Source organism: Chelmon rostratus, chromosome 17 (genome assembly GCF_017976325.1).
Source record: "Chelmon rostratus isolate fCheRos1 chromosome 17, fCheRos1.pri, whole genome shotgun sequence".
Taxonomy (NCBI): Eukaryota; Metazoa; Chordata; class Actinopteri; order Chaetodontiformes; family Chaetodontidae; genus Chelmon; species Chelmon rostratus.
Genome location: NC_055674.1, coordinates 14838040 through 14850404, shown reverse-complemented (window position 1 = coordinate 14850404; position 12365 = coordinate 14838040). Strand labels below are relative to the sequence as shown.

At 45.3% G+C, this 12365-nt stretch overlaps 1 protein-coding gene and 1 long non-coding RNA gene across 2 annotated transcripts; one reads left to right on the top strand and one right to left on the bottom strand.

Moving 5' to 3' along the window:
• On the bottom strand, nt 1–11915 carry recql5 (RecQ helicase-like 5). Its single transcript, XM_041957643.1, has 19 exons — nt 11780–11915; nt 11444–11565; nt 10834–11355; nt 9866–9962; nt 9664–9775; nt 9417–9579; nt 9234–9316; nt 4669–4887; nt 4469–4562; nt 3604–3640; nt 3466–3524; nt 2933–3003; nt 2737–2830; nt 2484–2660; nt 1757–2376; nt 1630–1675; nt 1331–1549; nt 1144–1216; nt 1–1060 (listed from the first exon to the last, which is right to left on the bottom strand). The coding sequence occupies exons 1-19, from the start codon at nt 11874–11876 to the stop codon at nt 936–938; spliced, it is 3030 nt and encodes a 1009-aa protein (XP_041813577.1). The 5' UTR covers nt 11877–11915; the 3' UTR covers nt 1–935.
• LOC121621250 lies at nt 5645–9199 on the top strand. Its single transcript, XR_006007618.1, has 3 exons — nt 5645–6053; nt 8205–8323; nt 8403–9199. It is a non-coding gene; the product is annotated as an uncharacterized LOC121621250 (long non-coding RNA).
• Nucleotides 11916–12365: the final 450 nt, after the last annotated feature.

Genomic DNA, 12365 nt, shown 5'->3' with positions numbered 1-12365 from the left:
TATATATATCTCCATTTACTTCAAATTCTGTATTCTTCACATTACTGTCAACACTTTCTACCACACCATGCTGTTGTCAGAGGAAATATCAGCTGCTCTGTTGGTCAGTCCACCACTTTGGTCCAGATGAAATATCTCAACAACCGTTTGTTAGATTGCCATGAAATCACGTGGTCCCCAGAGGATGAACCCTAATGGCTGTGGTGATCCACTGACTTTTCACCTAGCAGTCAAAATTTCACTGTGACCAATGCTTTGGTTTACGGCCAAACATCATTCCCAGCAGACTCAGCTGTACTTTCTGTTCAGTGCTGTTGAGCACATGAGCGTGTTCGTGTCACTGTGAGCATGTTAGCATGCTGACATTAGCATTAAGCTCCAAATACCTCACGTAGCTGCTAGCATGGCTGTAGACACTCAGTGTGGTTTATTCCCAGGGGCCTCTGGTTTCCATTCATTTCAGCTCAGTGTGTAAATCAACTTGCCGAGACTTGAAACATGTTTTAGGTTTAACTGCGGACATGAATAAAAGAAGAGTGCAGGATCACAAAGCTCCACACTTCAGTGAAATGAATGAACACCAATTTCTGCCTTTAGAGGAGAGTCCATTTAAAACCACATATTGGTCATCAGTAACGTCAAGAGACACAATTTCCAGTAAATGGGCTGAAACATAAAGAAAAAATTTTTTTTAGTATGCACAGTTTTCCCTCTGCTCTCTTGGCCTTTAATAGTCCACGTTATTGCTTTTATTTATTTTTTAAGCTACTGTAGCAGCAACGGGCCTGAAAACAGCAGAACTCTAGCAGCAAATCAACCGTAAATCTGGTCGGCAGGCATATGTGGCGAAGCCCTTTATCACCGGAACAGGGGAAGCTTAGGCACTGACAAAGAGGAAGGGTTTGACCCTAGAAATGGCTACATTCCCCTTCCCATCATTCCTTGTTCTCCGTGGTTTCGCAGCTGTGCGGCCTTTTCAGGTGCTTCCAGTCTGCCTCGCTCTCGCAGCGCTTGACTCTGCTGAAGAACTTCTTGATGAGCGCCTTGGCTTCTGCTTTAACTGCGGACGCAGAGACGAGCGTTAGAGAGGAGCCCGCCGCATGCAGCGCGGCACACGTCTCAGACCACTGATCTCCTGCTTACCTTGGCCTTTCCCCCGACTCCTCCCCTCTGCGAGAAGGTGAGACAAGTAGCGGGCGAAGGACTTAAACAGCTCCTGCAACCGAAAAAAGAGCAACCGCTGAGAATACCTCGGAAAAACAAGCGAGACTTTTCATTTCCCGCTGCTGTCTCTGCAGACTTGACACGTTGAGACGCTCGCCTCTCTCACCTTGGTCGCAAACTTTCCCTGTGTGTAAAAGGGGTCCAGGTAGTGGACCACGATATCAGCTGCCTCCTTCAGGGTCACAGGCTTGGGCGGCTCATTCACGGGGTGCAGGGCCCTCTCCTGCACATTAGGGTTGAAGGTGACTCTCCTGCTGTGGCCGTCCGCGGGGCGTCTGCGCTTCGCTGGGGGAGGCGACTCTCTGTTCACTTTCATATCTGTCAGCTGGAGACACACACACACACGTACCATCAGTCATTGAGCAGGAATAAATCTTAAAGACTGGACAGGAAGCAGACACTTACCCCTGATATTAGAGGTGCTGCAGCTTCTTTTTCTGGTTTGTTTTGTCTGTGTGAGAGAGAATAATGTCAGCGTTTGGAGAAGAAGACTTTTCCATCATCTTAAAATGCTGCACTGAACATCTCTTACTCTGTCTTGGACTCTTTAGCTGTGTCTTGAACCCGCTCCAGCTCAAACGTTTTAAGGTTTTCTTCCTCTTCTTCATCTGGTATAACTATAACCTCTGTTTTACTCTCTTCTTGGATCACCTGGATCACGTCCTGAGTCTCTGCCTCCACAGGGCTGACCTCCACAGCCTCCGCAGCGACGGGTGACTGTTCCTGCTGGCTACTGTTTTCTTGAGGGACCACAGCAGTAGTATGAGATAACATAGCATCAAGTCCCCCCTCTTCCTCCTCCTGGCTTTTTGCCGATGTTTGTTTCTTCGCAAAGTACAGGGATATGTTGCGGGAACTCTTTGCTGCTTCCGCGAGTTTCTGCTGCTTCTTGCTCATGGCTCTGCCGGCCTTCGTCGGGCTGTTCAGGGAAGCAGCGGCGGCATTTGCTCTGGCTCTGATGGAAGACGTTACGGCCGAAGGTGCATCTCTGTTTGCCTCTCCAGAGCCTCCAGAGCTGTCGTTGTAAAATCCCCCGCTCTCCGTCCCTTTGTTAGACATAGCCTCCAACTCAGAGGGCTTCAGCAGATCCTTTGCAGTCAGGAAGGGGTTGGACGAGCCCCTCTGGCCTGCCCCCACCCTCTTACGCTTCATCTGGAGGAATAAGGAAAAGGAAGAACAAAGAGAACATTTGTTTACATCTAGACAGTCTGCAGCCCCAGGAACCCAAAACAGCAAATGTGTAGTAAAGAGTATCTTACAGAGTAGATCTCTGATGCAGATGTGAATCCCTGCAGCTCCTCAGACAAGGAGGAGGAGGAAGAGGAGGATGCTCCCTCGTTGAGTTTTGACTCAGTTTCTTTGGACCCACTGCTGCTGTTAGTCTTGTCACTTTCTCCTCCGGTGGAAGCAGGTGCTTCCTTCTTCATCTCTGACACCTTTAAAACAAGACACGAGTTCAGCAATATATTTTCTACCAGTGATGCTGTGACAGGCGGAGCAGCCAGGAGTCACCTTCTTCAGGATGGACGCTTTGTACAAGTTGGAGGACTTGCTGCTCTTGAAGACCTCGTGTTCGATATCCACCGCTAAAGACAGGGTGTCACAACTGAGAGACGAGGGAGACATGAAAGACAATGTAGAGCGACATTTCTGCAGGAAGTCAACTATGCATGGGAACGATGTTTGAAGCGCATGTCTGCACTCTTACTTGAATGCATCCTCTGCCCCCTGGTGGCCATGTAATGCCTCCTGCAAGAGGCACAGGCAGTGCTCTCTGGCCTGAAACAGAATATATACTTTATCTACGGTTCATCATATTCAGTGATAAACCAATGAAAAGAGGGAAATGTTGCTGCAGTCTCACAGAAAATGCTAACATGAATAAAATCTTACATCCTTGTGCTCAGAAATGCTCAAAAGTGTTTTAGCTGCATGAATCATAAAGAAACATCTTTGCATCTTAGTATGTTTTGTGTCTGTAAAATAGTTCACCATGATGGGCTGACGATGCCGAGGATTCGGATAGTGAAGCTACTTTACTGGACAAAATGTTGCACTGCAATACACAGACGAGCCTGAGCGGCAGCATTGTATTCTCATCTGCTGTGCTGTATTCAGCTGCTGTATATGCACTGTAATTTACATCAATAGTGTGGCTGTGACACATGAGTGGCTGACTTCCTGCGGACGTGTAAATGAGTGCAGCGGGCGTGAGGAATGTGTTCGAGTGCTGTGCTTTACCTTCACAGTGAGCCTGGGGATCCTCTGGCTGCTGGCCTCTCTGAGTGGGCAGTCAGCATCTAAACAGCAGGACACAGCGGTTATATGACAGCGCTGATGAGCCCGGACACATTCAGAATGTATTCTTCTCGACATTACCTGGAGGAACGAAGTCTTCCCTCGGCCCATCACCTCCCTACAGAAACACGGGCACAGACAGAAGTTAATTCTCTGAACATTCACTAAAACAAAGTCACTATCAGAGAAGTAGAAGTGACACACCTTTGTTGTCTCCCTACCTCTTTCGTTTCCTGTCATCTTTCTACTGGCACAATCAAATAAAGGCCAAAATGCCCCCAAAAAGTAGTAAAATAAATAAATGCATCTGTTGGGTTTGCAGCAGACCCTTTATCATCTACAGAATGGCTTTAAATCAGCAGCTGTGGTCAGCTTGAACTTAGTCGGAGTACGACTGATTCACAGCAGCTTTTATAGCAGAAACAGTTTTGTCTGCACGTCATATTCTTAATCCACTTCACAGAATAATCTATCTCACACCTGTCCAAACATTGCTCAGTATCGTCCAAACAATCTTACAAAAATATGTGTTTGTGGGGAATATCACTGTAAGCTGGTAGATCAATAAGAGATTAAATGCACTTGTGAATGGTGTGTGATGGGAGTGTCAGCGGCCTCCTTTCCATCACCACGTCTCCTAAACTTTTATTTGTTGCCCATGTCTCTCCACGATTTTACAATAATGGCATTCCTGCTTTTATTGCTGTTGTAAACCGGAGAAGCTCGACTCGGACCTGCAGAGGAATACTTTTACTTCAGCGTCGCACCACCGAACATGTGGGAGAGATTTACCTCAAGCCTCACGTACATGGGCCTCAGCAGCCTCATACCTTCCTGCTGCCAACAGCTGGCCAGCAGATGTCCGAAGACTCAAACACTGCATGTTTTTCTACTTGAAGAAAATAAACAATTCTACAGTTTGCGTGCGTTGGTGACTATGATTCACCTTCCGAAGTTTCATCTGCTTTTTGAAGATGTCAGAAAACTCCTTTTTCCTCTGTGCTGCATCATCTTCACCGCTGCCGTCCCCTTCATCATACCTGCAAAAGGTGTGATGTCAGCGTCAGTCCACGGGTTCACCGTTACTTTACGTTACACAAGTCGGACAATCAAATGTTTCAGAGAGCGTCACTAAAGTCGTCCTGCCTCTCAAAGCCGTAGCCCTTCTTTCCTCCTCCGTAAAGGTCCGACTGGAAGCCGAACGGGCCTCTGGGCTCTTTGCTCTGAGCTTCAGTCTTGGTGCTGAGTGCGGCCGCCCTCTCCAGCTGGGCTCGTACAACTTTGGGGTTCTGACAGTAGTCGCAGGCTTTTGCACAGTTTGGCGTCTTGTCCCCAAAGAACTTGGAGATGGTGGCATGGCGACAACTGGTGGGAAGATGAGAAACACGGCTTATTAAAAACTGAACTGGCATGTCAGGACAGGCGAGCGATACACACGCAACACAGCCTGAAGTTGTTTACATCTTAAAGTGCGCATTTAGAGCCTGACGATGTTTTTGAGCACACAGCAAACACCTCTCCATCGTACACTGACCATCTAGTGTGTCATTGATCTATCATCTATTGTGCAACCGTCACACACGACTATGATCAATGAATCTGTTATGAAACAGGGATCCCTTATCACATAAAAAAACAAATACTGTCTGAAAATCACAAAGCTAAACGTAGACCTATTAGCCTTTGTAATAACTTCTTTCCTCATGTACTCCTAATAAGAAGGTCGTTTTTCTTATTTTCCTACAATTTCATGCTTTTTAAACACAATATTCTTTTCATTTGGAACGAGAGCTCACCTTCTTCCTACATTGTATGTTTCTTATTACAATCCCAGCTTCAGACGTGAGTTCTTAAATAAAAAACGGCCTCACACTTCTGTATCCAGTATTATGTAACAGGCAATATTCACACAGCCACACACACGAGCAAACACACATAGAGTCTGTTTGGGAACCAGTACATTAGAGTAGCCACTTCAACAACATACCAACTACCATGCTGGAAATGGAAACGCTGTCTGCACAGCCGTGAAAGAGGGATTGACGAGAGGAGGTGGGGAAAGGCAGACAGGCACACAAGACTCTGTGAAGAGTCACTCCCAGAGAGGAGAAAACAGCCCTGGAGGCAGACAAACTAAAGTAAGGCACAGCAAATAACTACTCTGCATGTTTCAACACCAAAAGAGGAAGAAGAGGAAGAGAAGAGCAACAAACCTGAGGACCAAAGGAAAAGAAAGAGGAGCACGAAGGTGGACAGAGAAGCAATGAATGGGATTTCTTTGAGGAATTATCCCTCGTAACCCGAACCTCGACCTGACTGCTGATCTCCATCTGCTTATCTGAGGACTCCTCCTCTGGATGACGCACTGCACGTTTCAGCAACAAATAAAGACTCAGTGATGAGATTTCTCCCCTGAAGGAGTTACCTGCCTTCTCCGCCTCATCAACTGGTCTGCTCACTTCTGCCTTGTACATTTTTTGCCACTCAGTCTGGGCTGGGTTGAGTGTGTGGAGCAACAAAGACTCTCACAGGTAAGCGCCTTTCACCGTGAGTGTGCCTGTGCATGTGCAGTTTGAGAGGCGAAGCACCTCAGAAATACTCCAGGCTGAGAAGAATGTGAAGAATGCACTCAGAAATCGTTAGCAAAGACTAGTTAGGTGCAAATATATGCTGGAAAGTTAAGATAAGATTAGTTAACATATTGAAATAAGAATGCTGGGTAACTGTTGTTATAAAAATGGCATCTTGAACAGCTGAATATCTGAGGAGTTTTTCACTGTATGAACAAAACCTGTAAATGATCATGGTCATCACTAAAACACAGAGTTTATGGGTTAAAGTCTGGACTTGGTGAGAAAAATATAAGAGAAAAAGTCAGATCAAAAGGAAAAGTGCCACAAATGTTTGTCTACTACAGATCAAAGCAATTTTAAGCATGAATTTAATATTCTAAAAAGGATATAAACAGGGTTTAAAATTAACACCCACCAAGCAGGGACTGTGGAGAAATCAATCAGGGTCATCTGCCTCACTAGCTAAATACCTTGATATGTTGACAGCCTGGGGGTTGTCATCTGCATGATGGTAAATCTCAAACTCCACCTCAAAAGGTTTGAATTCTGCTGCATTAAAATAGGCTGCTTCCATGCACAAGACAGCATGAAAACATTCAGTAGCACTCAGTGCTAGGTATGCAGTGTAGCTACTACATACAGCAGCCCTGCAACAAATCTCAGCTTCATGAAGGTTCAAATATTCAGTTTAAACTGTTTTATCGAGGTGCTGATTCAGTGTTTACCAGCCCTTTGCTGGGAAACACAGAAGGTTTATTCTAACAGCTGACATTAGGACACAATGGAGACAATAAATTCAACTTATTTAGAGGGCAAAGCAACACAGCACAACAACGCTCGGATTTTTGGGACCAAATAACATAAAAGCCTTTTTTTGACCCTTTAAGGAATGTTTTTAACATTTTCAGAAATTGCTTCCATGCAGTCAGTTAGCTTAGTTTAGCAGTGCTAACAGCAAATATTGGAAACAGGTAAACAGCTAGCCTAACTGTGTGTGCCTACCACTGCCTCTAACGTTCAGTAATTAAGACTTGTTAACACTTGTTTCTTTAATCTGTACAAAAACTTTGCCATTTTGTTATGTGATGGACTTTTTCTTAGCCAGAACCAGTCGCCAGGCAACCGGTGGTGGTGCAGGAAGTTTCTGTTGCCAGTGCAGAAATAATCAGAACTATAAAACACTGCAAACAGTGAATTGTCATTTTTACACCCGTTGAAAACAATAGACATAATGTGTTAATTATTGAGCTTTAGGGGTGCTGGTGCCATGGGACAGAGCCAGGCTAACAATTCCCCCCTGTCTCCACTCTTTGTGCTAAGCTAAGCTAGTCTGCTGCTGGCTGCAGCTACATGTCGCACGCACACAACAGTGGTATCAATCCTCTCATCTAACTCTCAGTGCAACTGTCAAACTATTCCTTTAACAATGTAACGAACATTATTCTGTTATACAGTGTTGCTATTATTTTATACTGTTTATTCCAACCCAGTGCAGCAAACTGTGGCTTCCAAAACCAGGAAAGAGCTGAACCCACAAACTGTCACACCCATTTCAGTTACTGTAGAGCACAATAACACAGTCAACAGTAAATCACACAGAACTTGACTCTTGAGCACCACCCATTAAAAACACATTACAGTCTATACACATTACACACAATGAGACAGCTGTCAGGGAAGCCATCTCATCTGAACCCTGTTGTTATGTAGCAAGCCTGACAGAGGGTTAACACCTTAAACCCCCGCACCACCCACTGTATCATTACCCTGATAACAGATTCACTTTCAGACTCACTCTTGGATAGATAAATCACTCGCTCTACATCTGCGCCTTTCTCTACTCACCACTTTCTCTCAAAAAAGGGAACCACAGACTGAGAAACTGTTAAACAGCACTTTATCACGTCCATAGATAAAAAGCTCAAAGTTATGTGCTTGTGTCAACACAACAGCGATGCCGTCTCACCCACTCAGGGTGTCAGTAACAAGCAACAGGAGTTATATCCTGGTGACACCGAACACAGGTTAATAAATGAGATCCTGTGTAAACTAAACTCAAGCATGACCATTTCACTGTAAGTGCCTCCACCCTTGTTTTTGCCTCACTAGGATGGATGCCAAACAGGAGACGCTGGACCTCCTGAACAAGATATGGGTCAAGCTGCAGGGTCTGCCCAACGCCAGCCCTGTCGAGCTGGGAGCTTTCTTCATCCTCCTAACCTTCATCTGTGAGTCTCCGCTCTACTACTACTATTTTTTTTAGATTGTGAGCTGATCATAATGCTGTTTTTATTTGCTCTACTGCAGTGGTGGTCCTGCTCATGACGGTGCTGACCTGCGTGAGCTGCTGCTGCTGTCGCAAAACCAAGACGAAGGGGTCAAACATTTGAGCAAACCTAACAGGGCACGGTGCAAAACGTCCCCGAGAGTCATGGTAATATAATCAACAGACAGATTTCAGTGAGCGGTGAAGCCTCGTACAGGTTGTGTTCAGTGACACTAGAGGAGCCCAACCCAACAAAGCACCTGACAAACACAGAGGAGGACGTCCCGACTGGCTGCTGAACACACCTGCTACAGCTGCCCGATTTTCAGGAGAACCTGCATTCTTTGGGGCATCCATGCGCTTTACAGAGCAACAACACCAGCCCTGACCTGACCCTGACAAGGTGGGGCAAACCCAAAGTATCTTTAATAATGCGGGGAACACATGGAATATGAGCTGTAAAAATGTGTGGAATCATTTAAAAGCTGCACGGTGAGATAGGAAAAGGAAGTCAAGCTGGTTCATTAATGTTTTTCTAAACTTAGCTATGTGTCATTCTCAGGGAATGAGAATTGGCAGTCAGACTTAGTTACATATGATCCTCCTCAGGGGAAGCTGTTCTCAAACCTGAAAGTGTTCCCTGACACTTCACAACAAAGTCTCAAAGTGAGATCAAGACTGCCCTCTGCTGGACACAAACTGAAATGGACTCTGATTGTATTTTGAAAAGCACAGCGTATGATGAAAGTTATGTTTCATGTGTAAAACTGCACGTTATATCTGTGCAACAGGTGGATTATGTAATGGTGTGATTTGTATGAAATAAACAAATGAGACTTTCATGCATATGCACTCTGAACACTTTTACTTACGCTTCTTGCATACAGAACGACACCATGGCTTCAAAGTCTGTAATGGCTGCTTTGTCACTCTCCTTTGCAGAGCCACGTTTTTCCTGCAGGCAAGTTTGCAAAATGTTCACAAACCTTAAAGTGATGCTGACTTCTATTTATAGGAGCTCCTAACATTTTGAGTTCTCATGCATTTGAGCTGACCTGTCTGCGGCCGACCTCCTTGCGGATGAGAAAGTTCATTTGCTCCGAATCTTTCGGAGAGTAGTATGTGCGACAGGAGGAGGGCAGTCCGTCCCTCCCAGCTCGCCCAGACTCTTGGTAGTAACTTGCCAGGGACTTAGCCAGGTTCCAATGAGCTACGAACCTGCAGGATTAACAAAAACATTAGCACATATAAACAAAATAAGCAGCCATTAAAAAAGAATATGGCTAAACCTCATAGCTTCACCTGACATTGGCCTTGTCTACTCCCATCCCAAAGCTGATGGTGGCTACGATAACCAGAACCTTCTCCTGCATCCACTCATTTTGGACCTCTGTGCGATCTCCTGCCTTCAGACCTGCAGTACATAAGCAGAAGTCAAACACTTGACCCCAAATCTTTCTGTGTTTTCCAATCCTACAACCTACACGGTGGAAAAAAGTCTAACCTGCATGGTAAGCCTTGGCCAAGACTCCAAGCTTGGTCAGCTGGTAAGCCACAGTTTCACAGCTTTCCCTGGTCCGACAGTACACAATCCCACAGCCCTGTTCACACATATTACATACAGCAGGTTAAAGAAACCAGCTCTTACGCTCGTATTCAAGGGAAATAATCAGCTAAGATTGGTTCGTCACAGATTGACAGGTAATGATTTTTATGCCACATTAAAAAATGAAGCAGGTACAAATAATGATATTTGAGAGTTTAGAAAAGTCAGATAATGATGTATCAGTGCATATTACATACACATTTTTATATAGATCATTAAAACTTTTACAGTTGAAAATGTTTGTAAAGATCTTATACTGATACTGAGGCAATTCACTCATTAGATATCGGATAGACGTCACAGATCTGCATACCGATCCACATTCCATAGCCTGCTTCTTCTTGCACTTTCATTTCAATGAAAACCTTATGAAGGAGTTGTCAGTTTGCCTTTTAACTCTATGAAATTCTCATTATATAGATATCAGTATCTGTATGGGCAGATATCCAAATTCAGGTAACAGAATCGGCTCTAAACTGACAGAAAGTGGCTTTGTCACACCTTTTTGAGACTCACTGCAAGTGCTGCACTATATGGCCAAAAGTATATGGACACCCCTGTGTGCTAAGATGTCTGAGTAAAAGTAGTAATACTAGTGGTGGAAAAAGCATTCAGATCTTTTAGTTAAGTAAAACTACAAAAATGTTGGCATCAATATTTTATGCAAAGTATCAAAATAAAAAAAAACAAGTATTTCAAAGGCTTTGTTTTGCTCAAATCCACAAACTTAGGGCTCTTCTTATTTAGCTATAGCTTTTCTTTGCCTACCGCTCCAACATAATTTCAATATAAATGTTTAAAGAAGGGAGCAAAGGAGTAGTTCTGCACAAACAACCCCACCTCCTCAAAGAGTCAAGTCTACCAACCTGTCCACTGGACCCGCTGTCCAGTGCCAGCGCCTTTTTGATGAAGGCGTGGAGGTGGACGTAGGGGTTTGGCAGCATCTCCCTGAAGATCACATCATAGTGCAAGTTACTGCGGAAGACAGGTGTGAGAAAAGACAGCGGCGAGCACAGCCTCAGGGACTGAACAATGTCCTCCTGTACATTCTTAGGCGCTGTCGCCGTCAGGGCCAGACAGGGGACGCCTGGCATGCGAGCACGCAGCCCACCCAGTTTGAGGTAGTCTGGCCTGAAATCGTGCCCCCACTGGGAGACGCAGTGAGCCTCGTCCACAGCCAGGTAGGAGAGCAGACCCCGCGAGCACAGGTCCGTCAGGCAGGGCTGGAACGAGGGAGAGGCCACCATCTCCGGAGTGATGTAGAGCAGCTTCAGCTTGGGGCTGCTGCTCCCTAAGTCAGCCAGGATCAGACGGCGCTCGCCTGCTGGAAGCTTGGAGTTGATGGAGCAGGCAGGGATGTTCAGACCCTTCAGGCGGTCCACTTGGTCCTGAGGAGAAACAGGTGATGGGATAAGCACACAACACCTTGCGTGTATTTGAAGTGTTTGCACTGGAGCAGTACAATCAGAGACTGACCTGAATGAGAGCGATTAGCGGGGATATAACCAGAGTAATGCCCTCAGCCAGAACTGCGGGCAGCTGGTAGCAGAGGGACTTTCCTGCTCCAGTAGGCATGCACACAAACACATCCCTGTCACCTACAGAAAGACAACACCAGTCACCACCGAGCTACACACCTCTCGGTCTGTCACAGCGCTACCTGTGAGAGGTAACCCAGACTGAGCCTCACATTCACAGATGAAAACGTCAGTTAAGTTTGCCGGTTGTCCGTTGCTAGACGCCAGCTAACGTCTGCTAGTTAGCACAGAGATAAACTAACACGGCAGATAAACAGACTGTCCGCGCTCTTACCTCTGATGACCGCTTTGACAACATCTTCCTGTAGTTTAGACCTGAAGCTGTCGAACCCAAAGTGGGTTTTTAAAGCTTGTTTTAAAGTTGTTGTCATCGTCGGGATCTCCGTAGTGAACTCATATAAACCTCTCAGGCGCCGTCGCACGCCGATGACATCATTACAGTCGCGAGAGGCTGACACTGAGAATTAAGTTTTTTTTCATGTGACTTGCAGTCTATTTAACTTCTTCTTTCTTTCTTTGTTATAATTTATTTTTATTACAATTTATTACATTTCTTCTATAATTTGTAAGAGTATGTTCGTGCTCTCTGATTGGTCCAGCTGGTACACGCCTTTCAGCTGATCACAACTGTTGGACACGCGCAACGTTCTGTGGAAACGAAACTATATATGGCCAAAAGTATATGGACAACCCTCAGATACTTTACTTACGCATGTGATAGAGTTTTCCTCCTCAGATACCGTTTGAAGGATGACTGTTATTAAATTACTTTGCTCTCTGACTATTGTGATGCACCACAAATCTCATTAAGGATTAGCATACAAGCCAACCAAGTTATCTGGAGAGCAACGTTGAACTGC

Excerpts from the sequence above, each read along its gene's own strand:
- recql5 (XM_041957643.1), bottom strand. The coding sequence starts at position 11,876 with ATGACAACAACTTTAAAACAAGCTTTAAAAACCCACTTTGGGTTCGAC. Across the intron at positions 9,317-9,416 it reads AGGAGGTCGGCCGCAGACAG|GAAAAACGTGGCTCTGCAAA; the intron begins GTCAGCTCAAAT and ends ACTTGCCTGCAG. Across the intron at positions 3,641-4,468 it reads AGCAGATGAAACTTCGGAAG|GGAGGTGATGGGCCGAGGGA; the intron begins GTGAATCATAGT and ends GTGTTTCTGTAG.